Raw genomic sequence first — 16,531 nt, 5'->3', positions numbered from 1 at the left:
CTAGTTCCGTAAAAATTCCATTGGAAACTTGATAGGAATTGCATTGAATCTGTAGATTGCTTTGGGTAGTATAGTCATTTCCACAGTATTAATTCTTCCAATCCAAGAACATGGTATATCTCTCCATCTGTTGGTATCATCTTTAATTTCTTTCATCAGTATCTTATAGTTTTCTGCATACAGGTCTTTTGTCTCCCTAGGTAGGTTTATTCCTAGGTATTTTATTCTTTTTCTTGCAATGGTAAATGGGAGTGTTTTCTTGATTTCATTTTCAGATTTTTCATCATTAGTGTATAGGAATGCCAGAGATTTCTGTGCATTAATTTTGTATCCTTCAACTTTACCAAATTCATTGATTAGCTCTAGTAGTTTTCTGCTGGCATCTTTAGGATGCTCTATGTATAGTATCATGTCATCTGCAAACAGTGACAGTTTTACTTCTTCTTTTCCAATTTGTATTCCTTTTATTTCTTTTTCTTCTCTGATTGCTGTGGCTAGGACTTCCAAAAGTATGTTGAATAATAGTGGTGAGTGTGGACATCCTTATCTTGTTCCTGATCTTAGAGGAAATGCTTTCAGTTTTTCACCATTGAGAATGATGTTTGCTGTGGGTTTGTCGTATATGGCCTTTATTATGTTGAGGTAGGCTCCCTCTATGCCCACTTTCTGGAGAGTTTTTAACATAAATTGGTGCTGAACTTTTTCCAAAGCTTTTTCTGCATCTATTGAGATGATCATATGGTTTTTATTCTTCAATTTGTTAATATGGTTTATCACATTGATTGACTTGTGTATATTGAAGAATTCTTGCATCCCTTAGATAAATCCCACTTGATCATGGTGTATGACCCTTTTAATGTGTTGTTGGATTCTGTTTGCTAGTATTTTGTTGAGGATTTTTGCATCTATATTCATCAGTGATATTGGTCCGTAATTTTCTTTTTTTGTAGTATCTTTGTCTGGTTTTGGTATCAGGGTGATGGTGGCCTCATAGAATGAGTTTGGGAGTGTTCCTTCCTCTGCAATTTTTTGGAAGAGTTTGAGAAGGATGGGTGTTAGCTCTTCTCTAAATGTTTGATAGAATTCACCTGTGAAGCCATCTGGTCCTGGACTTTTGTTCGTTGGAAGATTTTTAATCACAGTTTCAATTTCATTACTTGTGATTGGTCTGTTCATATTTTCTATTTCTTCCTGGTTCAGTCTTGGAAGGTTATACCTTTCTAAGAATTTGTCCATTTCTTCCAGGTTGTCCATTTTATTGGCATAGAATTGCTTGTAGTAGTCTCTTAGGATGCTTTGTATTTCTGCGGTGTCTGTTGTAACTTCTCCTTTTTCATTTCTAATTTTATTGATGTGAGTCTTCTCCCTCTTTTTCTTGATGAGTCTGGCTAATGGTTTATCAATTTTGTTTATCTTCTCAAAGAACCAGCTTTTAGTTTTATTGATCTTTGCTACTGTTTTCTTTGTTTCTATTTCATTTATTTCTTCTCTGATCTTGATGATTTCTTTCCTTCTGCTAACTTTGGGTTTTGTTTGTTCTTCTTTCTCTAGTTCTTTTCAGTGTAAGGTTAGATTTTTTTATTTGAGATTCTTCTTGTTTCTTGAGGTAGGCTTGTATAGCTATAAACTTCCCTCTTAGAACTGCTTTTGCTGCATCCCATAGGTTTTGGATCGTCGTGATTTCATTGTCTTTTGTCTCTACGTATTTTTTGATTTCCTCTTTGATTTCTTCAGTGATCTCTTGGTTATTTAGTAACGTATTGTTTAGCCTCCATGTGTTTATGTTTTTTACGTTTTTTCCCTGTAATTCATTTCTAATCTCATAGCGTTGTGGTCAGAAAAGACGCTTGATATGATTTCAATTTTCTTATATTTACTGTGGCTTGATTTATGACCCAAGATGTGATCTATCCTGGAAATGTTCTGTGCACACTTGACAAGAAAGTGTAATCTACTGTTTTTGGATGGAATGTCCTATAAATATCAATTAAGTCTATCTGGTCTATTGTGTCATTTAAAGCTTCTGCTTCCTTATTTATTTTCATTATGGATGATCTGTCCAGTGGTGTAAGTGAGGTGTTAAAGTCCCCCACTATTATTGTGTTAGTGTCGATTTCCTCTTTTATAGCTGTTAGTAGTTGCCTTATGTATTGAGGTGCTCCTATGTTGGATGCATATATATTTATAATTGTTATATCTTCTTCTTGGACTGATCCCTTGATCATTATGTAGTGTCCTTCCTTGTCTCTTGTAACATTCTTTATTTTAAAGTCTATTTTATCTAATATGAGTATTCCTACTCCAGCTTTCTTTTCACTTCCATTTGCTTGGAATATATTTTTCCATCCCCTCACTTTCAGTCTGTATGTGTCCCTAGGTCTGAAGTAGACAGCATATAGATGGGTCTTGTTTTTGTATCCATTCAGCAAGCCTGTGTCTTTTGGTTGGAATATTTAATCCATTCATGTTTAAGGTAATTTTCGATATGTATGTTCCTATGACCATTTTCTTAATTGCTTTGGGTTTGTTTTTGTAGGTCCTTTTCTTCTCTTGTGTTTCCCACTTAGAGAAGTTCCTTTAGCATTTGTTGTAGAGCTGGTTTGGTGGTGTTGAATTCTCTCAGCTTTTGCTTGTCTCTAAAGCTTTTGATTTCTCCAACGAATCTGAATGAGTTCCTTGCTGGGTAGAGTAATCTTGGCTGTAGGTTCTTCCCTTTCATCACTTTAAGTATATCATGCCACTGCCTTCTGGCTTGTAGAGTTTCTGCTGAGAAATCAGCTGTTAACCTTATGAGAGTTCCCTTGTATGTTATTTGTCATTTGTCCCTTGCTGCTTTCAATAATTTTTCTTTGTCTTTAATTTTTGCCAGTTTGATTATGTGTCTCGGCATGTTTCTCTTTGGGTTTATCCTGTATGGGACTCTCTGAGCTTCCTGGAGTTGGGTGGCTATTTCCTTTCCCATGTTAGGGAAGTTTTTGAGTATAATCTCTTCAAATATTTTCTCGGGTCCTTTCTCTCTCTCTTCTCCTTCTGGGACCCCTATAATGCAAATGTTGTTGCATGTAATGTTGTCCCAGAGGTCTCAGGCTGTCTTCATTTCTTTTCATTCTTTTTTCTTTATTCTGTTCTGCAGCAGTGAATTCCACCAATCTGTCTTCCAGGTCACTTATCCGTTCTTCTGCCTCAGTTATTCTGCTATTGATTCCTTCTAGTGCAGTTTTCATTTCAGTTATTGTATTGTTCATCTCTGTTTGTTTGTTCTTTAATTCTTCTAGGTCTTTGTTAAACATTTCTTGCATCTTCTCAATCTTTGCCTCCATTCTTTTGCCAAGGTCCTGGATCATCTTTGCTATCATTATTCTGAATTCTTTTTCTGGAACGTTGCCTATCTCCACTTCTTTAATTCTTTTGTGGGGGTTTATCTTGTTCCTTCATCTGGGACATAGCCCTCTGCCTTTTCCTCTTGTCTGTCTTTCTGTGAATGTGGTTTTTGTTGCACAGGCTGCAGGCTTGTAGTTCTTCTTGCTTCTGCTGTCTGCCCTCTGGTGGATGAGGCTATCTAAGAGGCTTGTGCAAGTTTCCTGATGGGAGGGACTGGTGGTGGGTAGAGCCGCCTATTGCTCTGGTGGGCAGAGCTCAGTAAAACTTTAATCTGCTTGACTGCTGATGGGTGGGGCTGGGTTCCCTCCCTGTTGGTTGTTTGGCCTGAGGCAACCCAACACTGGAGCCTACCTGGGCTCTTTGGTGGGGCTAAATAGGGACTCTGGGAGGGCTCACACCAAGGAGTACTTCCCAGAACCTCTGCTGCCAGTGTCCTTGTCTCCATGGTGAGCCACAGCCACCCCCCCTCTCTGCAGGAGACCCTCCAACACTAGCAGGTAGGTCTGGTTCAGTCTCCCCCGGGGTCACTACTCCTTCCCCTGGGTCCCAATGTGCACACTACTTTGTGTGTGCCTTCCAAGAGTGGAGTGTCTGTTTCCCCTACTCCTGTCTAAGTCCTGCAATCAAATCGCACTCACCCTCAATGTCTGATTCTCTAGGAATTCCTCCTCCCGTTGCCGGACCCCCAGGTTGGGAAGCTGACATAGGGCTAAGAACCTTCACTCCAGTGGGTGGACTTCTGTGGTATAAGTGTTCTCCAGTCTGTGAGTCACCCACCCAGCAGTTGTGGGATTTGATTTTACTGTGATTGCGCCCCTCCCACCGTCTCATTGTGGCTTCTCCTTTGTCTTTGGATGTGCCATATCATATTTGGTGAGTTCCAGTGTCTTCCTGTGGATGACTGTCCAGCAGCTAGTTGTGATTCTGGTGTTCTTGCAAGAGGGAGTGAGAGCACATCCTTCTACTCTGCCATCTTGGTTCTTGTCTCAGAAGATCTCTCAGACAATCAACGAGATTGATTTCAAGTCTGTCTCATCTACATGGATGTTAGAGCTGATATAATTCTGTGGTCAGAACATCAAAAGAATAGACTCCTTCTCCACCTTCTACAGGCTACACACATACCTTGGCTTGTGGCCTCTTCCTCTTTCAAAGATAAAAATGATGGGTTGAGTCCTTACATCACAAAGACAATGACCTTCTCCTGTAGTCACACCTCCCTCTAACTCCTCATAGCAGTTTTATTTGTAAAAAACCAAAGCTGGAAATAATCCAAATGTCCTTCAGGAGGTGATGGCTAAACAAACCCTGATATGTTTATACTATGGAATACTACTCAGCAATAAAAAGACCAAACTATTGATACATGCAACAATTTGGGTGGACTTAAGGGTATTATGCTTAGTGAAAAAAGCCAATCTCAAAAGGTTAAACACTGTGTGATTCCATTTTATATAGCATTCTCCAGCTGACAAAATCATAGAGATGGAGAATAGAGTAGTCGTTGCTAGGGATAGGAATGAGGGTGGTGGAATGGGTGTGACTTCATAGGGGTTGTATGAGGGAGTTTCTTTGTGGTGATAGTATAGTTCTGTATCCTGACTGTGGTCGTAATTACACAAACCTATACATGGATCAAATTGTGTAGAGCTACACACACACACCGACAAACGAGTGAAGGAAAAGGGATGAAAACTGAATCAGGTCTGTGGCTTAGTTAACAGTATTGTACCAATGTCAATATCCTAGTCATATAAAATGTCACCATTGGGGAAAAGCTGTGTGGACAGTTCATAGAATCCTATATAGTTTTGCAATTCCTTGTGAGTCTATAATCATTCCAGAAATATATATTTTCCTCTCACACTTCATGCATTAATTGTTTGTGACATTTAACCATGAGTTTAAGGAATTAACTGAAAGGGCAAGAGGATAAAGCACAGAGAGCCTCTTCATGTCTTTTTGTTCTATATCACTGTTCTTAAGAGAATCAGAAGACAAAAGTACTTGGTCCTTTGCCAACTAGTAATGAGGACTGTCTTGTTAAAACAGAAGCGCCTTTGCAAAAGGGCTGTTGGGCTACATCCTATCATTCCTTTCCTCAGAAACCTTCACAGCTCTCTTTTATTTACAAAATCAAGCCACACTTTTCATCCTGACCTGGAAGACCTCCTACGACATGACCCCAGCTTAACTTTTTGGCTCTATCTTACTTTATTCCATAATGAGCACCCATTGCTTCAATCTGTTCTCTGCACCACAGCCTGCCTGCCTTTAAAACTCAAATGTGGCTTCCCACGGCACTTAGCCTAAAGACTCAAACTCTTGACCTGGCTGTCAAGGCTTGTTGAGTCTAGCACTTGCCTCCTTCCCCAGCCCATCTTGCCCCACTCTTTTCTTCACTCTCCTTGCCTAGTCACAAGCCCTTGCTCACAACCTCATTCTTGCCATGGTCCTTCCCACCACAGAGGCTTGAGCACGCTGTCTTCTTTGCTTGGACCTCTTTCCTTCTCAACTAATCTTCCACTTCTCTTATAGATCTCAGCTCTACCACTAGTCTTTTAGGAAAATCTTCCCCAACTTTCCAGTTTAGGCCAAGTTGTTTTGACAAATGTTCTCGTAGAACTGTGTTGCTTTCTTTTAGAATACTCATCTCTGACTATAATGATACAGCCATTCATTTGGTTATTTGGCTGCCTTTCCCATTTGCCTGGAAGTGCCAAAGAATATAGAAAGTATCTTTTTTTACTGTTTCCTCACTGTTCACTACCTAATACACTGACTTGAACAGAGAAGTATTCAATAGTTATTTTTGAAGTGACTGGATGAATCAAACTGGAATAATTGTTCTCCAGTCATATTCCTCAGGTTTTCTGACCCTAAGCTTTTGCCATGATTTTCTTTCTGGGTTCAAAGCTATACCTAAATTTTATTCAATCTTATAGACTCCTCTGAATGGGTACTTTCTTGCCTCTGCAAATAAACATCATCTCTGGCTCCTGTGAAAACTATAGCACTTTGGCATCCGTTCCCTTGCCGTACATGATGTTACTATCAATAGACTGTGCCTCTTGTCCCCTTTATAAGTTCAGAAGCTCCTGGAGGGTAAGGTTGATTCATTTCCTTCGTTCTTTTCTCTTTTTTAACTCTGTAGAAGCTTTATCATTCTTTTTTTTTCTGTTAATGTTTTTATTCTTTAATTTTATTTTATTAAAAATTTTTTTATTTTATATTGGAGTATAGTTGATTAACAGTGTTGTGTTAGTTTCAAGTGTACAGCAAAGGTTGATTCATTTCTGTTTACATCACTTGCAATAACTAGTACATTTCTTAGATGTAGAATTAGTGTATTTTCCTTATTGATTAATATATGAATAAAAGCTAAACACTTAGCACGTATTATGTTCTCAATTAATATTTATAAAAACAAGGGAAAATCGTTATAGGTCCTTGTTAGTTCCACTGATTTGCAATGAGTAAACAGAACTGAATTACAAAACAGCAGTACAGACATGGTTCCCAGAGCAAATGCCTTCTATTCTGACCATTTATTATTATTTAAGAAGTTTATTTTTTGTAGGTAGCAAAATGGTTCTAGAATTGTTTGATTCAACATGCTTTTTTACTTCCCCCTATCCCTTGCTCAGTAAGTTATAATGAAGACAAACTGATATTTCAGTAGAATTACTTTTTGACTTTCGACAGAATTAAAATAAATTTTGCATAGAATGCAGCATTAAATGCAGTGTCAAACAGCTAATTTGAGAGAGGTGGCAGGATGGATTAATGGTGGTGCATAACATGGGTTGAACAAAACACCTGAGGACAAGGGGAAAGTTGTTAAAACCCTGTCACTGGGCTTTCCTGGTGGTGTAGTGGTTCAGAGTCCGCCTGCTGATGCAGGGGACACGGGTTTGTGCCCCGGTCCGGGAAGATTCCACATGCCGCAGAGCAGCTGGGCCTGTGAGCCATGGCCGCTGAGCCTGCGCGTCCTGAGCCTGTGCTCCGCAACGGGAGAGGCCACAACAGTGAGAGGCCCGGTACCGCAAAAAAAGAAAAAAAAAAAGAAAAAAAAAGAAAAAAAACCTTGTCACTGTCTACAAAAAGAAATTGAAAAACTGAAAATTTTTTTTAATAAATCCCCATAGAACTTAAGCAACCAGTAATTGGTTGTGACTTTTCAATGCTTAACAAAAGAAAACAAAAGTCAAATGGATTTCCAAAGGGGTAAGTTTCCTCTTCATGCTCCCCAGGAGGCCCATTTATAATTTTTGACTCTGCACTAATGGGCCCAGTTCTGCCATGAAGCCAGCATTCCTTTCTTCTCCCACATACCGGTATAGACATTCCAGGGGCCTCTGCATGTGGGTAGAGAACTGCTGGCAATTTCTGTGTCCCCAAATACTGGAAATCAATGCAATTTAATTAACCTCTTTAAACATTTTTGAGTGCCTATCATGTGCTGGGTTTCCTACCAGGTACTAGCGATTCAAAGGTGAACAAGAAATCCTCTTTGCTGTGAAAAGCTTACAGCTTGGTGGAGTAGGTGGAAATATTCAAACACCATTCTTAGGTAAGACAGACTGTGAAGACAGAGCTATAAAACAAAGTGCCTGGGAGCACAGGAGAGAGAGAGAGAGAGAGTGAGAGAGAGAAAGACAGAGAGAGAAATTTGTTGTCATTGTGGGGCTTGTGGAAGTGAATAGGAGCTAGGCTGAGTTTGGAGCACTGTGGTCTTTCTCCCAGCATCCATCCACCTCATCTCTCCCTTGATGGGTGACAGATATGTGATTGGGTGAGACTGATCCTGCCCTGACTCCAGGAGTGAGTGCTGATTGGTGAGCCAGTGATTCTCAACTAGAGATGGTACCTGCTAGAGGGCATTTGGAAATCCATGAGGACACTTCTAGTTGTTACAAAGGCTGAAAGATGCTATGGGCGTTTGATGGGTAGGGACCAGAAATCTTAAATGATCTATAAAGTAGGAAAATGACTCACATCATGAAAAATTGTCCTACCCAAAATGCCAGTAGTACTCCTACTGAGAAACATTTGTCTAAACAAATCAGAGAAATCTCATCCTGTATTGGTTCAGAGAGTCCAGGTCTAGGTCAGTTAGCTCACACTGGTCCCCTGCCATCAGTGTGGTCCAATCAAACAAACCTCTGGACTTTTCTTCAGTGGTTGTAGGGAAGCATCCTTTCTGTCCCTTATTGGGTATGCAGGAGGAAGCATGTAGACCCTACCTGATTCTGATTTAGATAGATTCCCATTCAATCTATATAAGCTGAATTTACTCAAGTGGTTTGTTTGCTTGTTTGTTTCTTCATTTTTGTTATTGTTTCTAAGCAAATTATTGGAATGGCAGCAATGTTGTTGAGGTATCAAATCTAAGTAAAATCTGATACGTGAACAATATTTTGTTTTCATCCTAGAGGCTTGGAATGACTATAAAATTCATAATATTGTCATAAAAAGAGAAATAAGGGTGAAACAAAAATAGTCAAGATTATTATTTATGGTTTAATGAGGAATATAAGTGGTGCCTGGTAAAAATCGTGAAAATCTAAGTTAAATTTGCAATGGTGTGTGTGTGCGCGTGCACACTTGTACACATAATTACATAAAAGAAAAAGAGAGAGAGGGAGGGAGGAAGGAAGGATGCAGTGGCTATCTTCATACCTAACACACTGTAGAAATTTAAATCTTGTCCCTTTAGGAAAAATTCTGTCTCTTCAGCTTACAAAATCTACACATTAAAGAAAGCTAAAAGAAAAGATTATTAAGCACTTTGATTACTTAATCAAAGTCCATTAGCATATTCTAAAATCTTATAAGTTGTGATTAAAATAGATTTATTTTTATGCTTATTAATAATTCTTCTGCTGACGTAAGATTAGTATTCTTAGCTACAAATTATTTTCCTACATTGTCAGTGGTTCTTATGGTATACTAAAAACAAAGAAGAGATGTACAATTACATGTGAATTAAGAAAAATTAAAGGAACACAGAAATAAACTTCCACTTAATTTTTATATAACCGATTTCCCTCTTGTTGCAAAACTTACAAACTAGTAATCAGAATTCCCAAGTGACTAAACTGAAAGTAAACTACATCTGGAAAATGAGGAAGATGAGAAGGGAAGAGAGCCTTGGTACCTGGATACTGGTCAGAGTCGTGTACTGGTAAGCCTTGACCACCAGATAGTTTGCTTCCAAGTCTATCAGTCCCAGGATCATATACTTCCACCATCTTCGTCGTAAAATTGCCAGGAGGTTTTCTTCTCCTGCGTTACAAAGTTAAGAAGAAATGGATTAAGCTCTGAACACGTTGAGAAACTGTATATTTAGAAGGATTCTAAAATATATATTACAGTACAATATTTTTTACCGTACCTTATCAAACGTTTAACTAAACAAATGAATCAATATGTCCAAGAATGACATGCTTGTGCTTAGTTTACTAGACTTCATGGTAGATTTCAGCCCTTCAAATTAGTTCCTATCCCAGAACAAGACTGGACAGGTTTTTAGTTCACTATGCAAAACATTTTCTCACAAACATTTGAACAAAAAATTTTGTCAAGTAAAAATAAAAGGAAAGGTGTTCAGAAAGGCTGTATAAACACGTGAAATCCAAATCATCCTGAACTTCAGGATTGTGGTAAAATAGACAAAAATGGAAAGAGGGTAGTCAAATGGTGCTTAGCCGCAGATCTGCAGTAAGGCTGCAGGGCGCTACCCTGAGGGCTCGCTCGCCTCTGAACCTTACACGCAGGTGGTGTGTGGGTGATGGGAAGAGAGAGGAAGTTGGGGGTCACTCATCGATGGGGAAGAGTGCCACAGGCCTTGGTCTTAATGCTACCAACGACTGCAAACTTCACCATCTTGCCTCTTACGCTGGTAGCCTCAGAACAGACTCTGAACTGCTTAGTTCTTCATCCTTATTTTTACATATTTCAGGCCTGAAATGTACCTTTTCTCAAAGTGGGGGAACATGATTATTAATAATAACAGCTTTCTGGGGCCAACCTGTGAGGAATCCTTAGAGGATGTGGAACATGCAGAAACCCTGAGTGAATGGTGATTCTTGATACCAAAGAAACAATCCAAACATTTGGCCCAAAGTATGCTTTCTCTTGCTCTTCAATGTGCTGATTCCCCTGCATGGACTATTCTTCCCCCAGCCTTCAAATGAAGGAGCAGCATAGACTCTACCACCAGGAAGCCTTCCTTGATCTCTCACTTTGATCTTCTCAGAATCGGTTGGGTTTCCGTGCTATGGGCTTCTTTAACACCCTTTCTTATTCCGCAGATACAGTACTTATCTCCCTGTGTTATAATGGCCAGTTTTCTTGACTCTGTTACTCATTAGATTATTAACAATTTGAAGAGAGTGGCACTGTCTCGGTCATCACTTTATCTCTAGGGCCCAACAGTGCATGGTGAGTAGTCAATAAGTAATACAGAATCTATGAACACATTTTGTGTTTAATAACCTCAGCAATGTTAAATAACATTGAAATTGAAATATTTAAAATATATCTACTATAAATATTCATGCACCAGACAATGAAAATTGTTTTCTAGTTAGAACATCTGACATAAATTCATTTGGTGACCGTTTTACACATAATACTCTATACATAGGACATAAAAAGGTCAACGGCACACTGAACCGCAAAGCTGAAATTCTAAGGTCACAAGTCATTGTTCCAGTTCATTTACATGATGAACAGAGAATTGCTAAACTCGGAGCACACCAGCCACTTTTCAATATGTGACATTGAAAATCTGGATCATGGCGCTGTTTGTTCCGCCAATCAATACATATTCAAAGTTACACAGATTCAAAGGAATGATTTGTTGTCTTGCTGTTTGTTCTGCTGAAGAAGTTTGCAAGCGAAACACTCTAAACAAATGCTCCCATATTGCTTCACTTGAGCACCTGAAAACGTACAACACACTTGCTTAGCAAAATTATCCAGGAAGGCAAGAAAGCTCTCTTTTTTTTCTGGCTGAGCAAAAAATGCAACCTTTAAAAGGACTGCTTAGGGATTTATCTACATGACTCTCATTAACACTGATGTATAACAGGCCATTAAAATTCTAGAATAGCGAAGATGTATTCTTTAGAGCCCTTGTGCCAAAGTGCTTTCTAAATCTCACGAAACCGGGCCATCCATAAAAGCACCAGCACAACTGGTGGTACGTTAACGTTTTGAAGCAAAAGAATTTAAAAAAAAATTAACTAAGAGGAGTAATAAAATCTATGGGTGCAAATTTTAGAATTATAATTTGGCATTTAAATTTGTTCTGTTATTATTCTTACTATCAACGTGTTCAAATATAAATAGAAAGCATAGAGAATAATGTGATAAGGTAATCTCCAACCTGATTTAATTAATGTTAAAATTTTGCCACGTTTGCTTCAGATTTTTTTCTGAGAAAGGAAATGTTACAGATGAAATTGAAGCCCCCTTTCTGCCACTGCCAGATTCTATTCCCTTCCCTCCTTCCTCAAATCACCATCTTGATATTGTTATGTATCCTTCATGTTCATGTCTTTGCTATATGTTTTCTACATATGTATGTATTTAAATGAAAGTTTATTGTATATACTGTACCTGTCATTCTTCTAGGGTTCTTTATACTTAACATTGTTCTAGAAATAGATCCCTATTTTTTAATGTAGAGAATAAATGTAATATACTTTAAATGATATATAATCACATTTTATGAATATGCCACAATTTATCTCATCTCCCACTGACAGACATTTAAGTTGTTTCCAATTTTTCTTTAAAGAACATCCTTGTACATATGTATCTCTATAATTGGTTTAGAGTTTAATTCTGTTTTCATTCTCTTTTTAAAGAACTGTGGAGTATGCCAGTACTCACAAATGTGAAAAACATAATTAAAGAAAGTAACCCTAATTGAAAGCAACATAGCGTTCCAGCAACAATAACTATGGCAATAATTGAGAATAGAGAGGGAAATTATTGACAGTCTTGATCTTGTGACTCATATCTCATTTTACTAAGCATCAACAGAACGACCAATCAATGTGTTTTTTCATTTTTGTAACAAATACTTATATGATACTATGTACCAGGCAGTGTCTATGTGCTTTACAAATATTAATTTACTTAATCCTTATAGTATCCCTGTATGGAAGGTATTTCTTTTAACCGTATTTACAGATGACAAAACCGGGGCCTGGAGGAGTTAAGTAACTTGCCCAAAAGTTCACAAAGATGAGACAGGATTTGAATTCATGACCATCCGGCACTAGGCTTCATACTCACTGGTACTGCACTATTTTGCCTTATTGGTTTGTAATTACGGCACCGTCCTCAGGAGTCATTCATTTCTCATTAAAGGAGCTATCATGACCTGCTTGTCCCAACTCACATGCAGGGTGCCCCCTCTGCCAGACTCCAGGGGGCGCCTGGCACATTGAAGCCGACGTGCACGGCGTCCCCTAGTGTTGCCGGTGCCCAGCTGCGCAGTCGTGTGTCCATTCCTGAATCAGCTTAGGGATGAGCATGTGTCCCATCACCCTCGCTTCAGCATCAAAAGTTGATGTCTCCCTGCCTGATCTAAGTGCATGACAGAGTTTCCCTCGTGAAATGTAAAATAAGGCTTTCAATCAAATTTATGGCTTAACAAAGCCTAATGATAAGAATTACTGTTATATGCTGTACTACTAGTTGAAGCCTTGGGCGTAATAACAATGGTCACACAAGGGGTGGGGCGAGCGTGGCAGTGGTCAATGAATGTTGAATGAAGGAAGCGGAAACACCTGTGCAAAGACTGAAACATGGTCCACATTCACGGCAGCGACTGGAAACCTGAAGAGCCTTGATGCATGGATAGGACTCTTGTTCACCCCCAGTGGTGGTCTGAGTAGAGAATAAAAGGATTGCGAGACAGCACCAGAGGTGAATTCAGCAAAGGGAACGAGAAGCTGCATTATTCTCGGGACTGCATTTTCATTAAGGGCTCTCATGGGTGGGGTGATCCTTCATGGTGTTTTTCTGCAAGGACAGAACTCAGCATGCATTTGCACAGAGGGTCTGCAGCAAGAGTGAAACCCCTGCAAAGAGGGCAAGACCCTTGCTTGAATGGACGCCTCCTCGGCTCACAACTTGAAGCCATAAGCTATCTTCCTTTACCAGAACTCCAAGGGAAGAGGTTAAATATTCAACAGTGAATTTGAAAAAAGGTATGACTGAAGATGGAAGTTTTAATTACTCACCTTTAAAAGGTGAAATTTAGTATTAGGATATAGAATTCAAAACAATTCTTTTGTCAGAAAAGTGAACAAAATAAACGTGCTAATAATAAGGAAATGAAAACGTAAGTGGTTCACAAAAAGAATTGCAATCAATTGCACTTCATAATGTGAATCTGAGGGTAAGGATGAAATATAAAAAGGACAAATAATGAAGATTACATTTTGTTTTGTATGGTTTCATTCACTGTCACTACTGGAGCCAGACAGTGAGATTAAGAAGAGCATAAAAGGCAGTCCTTTAATGTGCTGGCTTAGTGGCAACAGACCTGGGTTTGGACACTGATGTACCTTAGTGGTCCTGAGTAACTTGGGTAACGGCTCTGAACCTTGATCCCTCTACTGTAAAATGGGGACTGGAGCAACTATTTCATAGGGCGTTGTAGATTAAAGGCAGCATGAATGTCGTATTTAAGCTAATATCTAATGCCAGGTATATGCACAAGACATGTCAGCAAGTGGTGGGGTCCTGGAATCCTTGAATCCTGACCAGCCACCCACCACAGACGGGCTCACTGCAAGTGATGGATCCTGCATGGAGGAAGCCCAGGAAAATGAACTCTTTTAATTTCTCATTAGGGCTTTAGCTGCACATCCTCTGTCTCTAACTCTTGAGATTGTGGATGGATCACACTGCAGCCAGCATATGACATTTGTCCAGACAGGAGGCAGCCTGAGGGCCGTGTCCTTGACCTTGACACCTCTCCCCTGGGCCAGATCCTTGTCTTGATTCTCTGGATCTCACCACTTGATCTGGGAGGGGAAGCCATGTGAACACACTCATTCCCCCAAGGCTTGAACTAGAAATAGCTTTGTTCTCTGGGACTCTAGTCCTACTGGGCCTTTCCAGGGTAGGGGCTTTGAGGAGGTGTTTCCAAGGTTACCACATAGGCTGCATGTGACAGGCAAAACGTAAAAGAGGAAACCACACAAAGGGTTCAAAGAAAGCCAAGAGGAGAAGAGACACGGCCTCAGTTCCCACTTTACACCCTTCACATCCCTCTCGCTCAAGTTCCCACTCACACTGCAAGATCCAGTTACCTGGATGTGAAGCTCCCATGGGAAGCTTTCCCAAAGTCTCTGCTTCCCCTCAGCACTTATTTCTCTTTTTTACGTATCCTGAACTATGCCTAGCATAGTGATTTAGACAGATAGTTACTCACGTAAATAAGATCCTGTTATCAAGGTAAGATAGCTGAATAACACCGTTAAAATCTACTCGGTCATCTGGCTGTCTTCCAGAGATGGCTAATAAGGGTTTGGAAAAATATCTAAAAGCAACTAAAAATGAATCATAATCACATAAGTTTCTGGTAGCTGTGACTTTAAGAGAAAATCCATATATGTGTAAAAATGATTGTATATAGGATAGGTTTCTTAACAGTAAGTTTATTTTATTTTTTTCAAAGTTACTTTTTTGGCATTGATAAGTAAAACAAAATATTCTAGCCCTAATGACAAACTCAATCTATTACCTTTCTGACACAAAAATATATATACCTTATGATTCGAAAAATCTTTCAATGTATATTACCTTTTTAAACATGAAATGGATCACTTAAACCTCAGAAACCTTTTTTTTCTGGATTTTTTAAGCTGTCATCTTTTATGAAGCTAAGATACATGATTTTATGTGGCACGCTTATACTCTACACCTTTGAAATATGCAAAACTGCTCTTTTTTAAAAAATTTATTTATTTATTTTTGGCTGCACTGGGTCTTTGTTGCTGTGCACAGATTTTCTCTAGTTGCAGCAAGTGGGGACTACTCTTCGTTGCGGAGCATGGGCTCCGGGCGTGCAGGCTTCAGTAGCTGCAGCACATGGGCTCAGTAGTTGTGGCTCGCGGGCTCTAGAGCACAGGCTCAGTAGTTGTGGCGCATGGGCTTAGTTGCTCTGCGGCATGCAGGATCTTCCTGGACCAGGGCTCGAACCCGTGTCCCCTGCATTGGCAGGCGGATTCTTAACCACTGCACCACCAGGGAAGCCCCAAAACCTGTGTTCTTGATGTATCTTAGGAGAGACACAATTGCTAACATTTTTTTCTTCATATTAATAGAAAAATTGATAGTAAGTCTGCCTAGATTTTACCATAAAGGCAATTACAACAAATAGATAAACAAATAAAGAACTTTTCTGAAAGTTCAGGATGTCTAAAACCCCATATATGAAAACTGTGTACGGACTATTAAACTCTGTTGACCAAAATCTATGTGTTACAGGTTCCTCTACCTCTTAATGAAAATAGTGCATGAGAGCCAAACAACTCCCCTAAACAAAGTCCATTCAGAATTTAAAAACTAGATATACATTTAGAGCACCCATTTCATATTCTTGGAAAGAACACCGTATAAAGGGCTTCCCTGGTGGTGCAGTGGTTGAGAGTCCGCCTGCCGATGCAAGGGACACGGGTTCGTGCCCTGGTCTGGGAGGATCCCACATACCACGGAGCGGCTGGGCCCGTGAGCCATGGCCGCTGAGCCTGAGCGTCTGGAGCCTGTGCTCCGCAATGGGAGAGGCCATAACAGTGAGAGGCTCACATACTGAAAAAAAAAAAAAAAAAAGAATACACACGCTTGCATGCTAAACACTGTCACTATTGATCACTGAAAATCTTAAAGATGTTATGTTGTTGCATGATCCAACACAAACCAGTACTATTGTCCCATATTTCTAGCTGTGATAGACATATTTCTTTGTACTGATATATGTCATCCAACAACGAAACTTTAACCGATTAAAATGGAGCACATCTTCCTACTCCAGACTCCTGTCCAGTTTATGCTTTTTGTTGAGCAACCAGCCCTTGGGGCCCATTTTAACTTTGTTAGCTCTTTTGCAGTTATCTAT

General features: G+C 39.5%; 1 protein-coding gene across 1 annotated transcript in view; it reads right to left on the bottom strand.

Moving 5' to 3' along the window:
- SLC35F1 (solute carrier family 35 member F1) overlaps positions 1–16,531 on the bottom strand; it is a 422,628-nt gene that overhangs the window by 84,988 nt on the left and 321,109 nt on the right. Inside the window, exon 3 of the mRNA XM_079939168.1 lies at positions 9,542–9,669. Within this exon, the coding sequence (XP_079795294.1) occupies positions 9,542–9,669 (128 nt within the window). The remainder of the gene's footprint in view (positions 1–9,541; positions 9,670–16,531) is intronic.

This window comes from Stenella coeruleoalba, assembly GCF_951394435.1.
Source record: "Stenella coeruleoalba genome assembly, chromosome: 12".
In the NCBI taxonomy this organism is placed as follows: Eukaryota; Metazoa; Chordata; class Mammalia; order Artiodactyla; family Delphinidae; genus Stenella; species Stenella coeruleoalba.
This window is presented reverse-complemented; position numbering and strand designations above follow the sequence as displayed.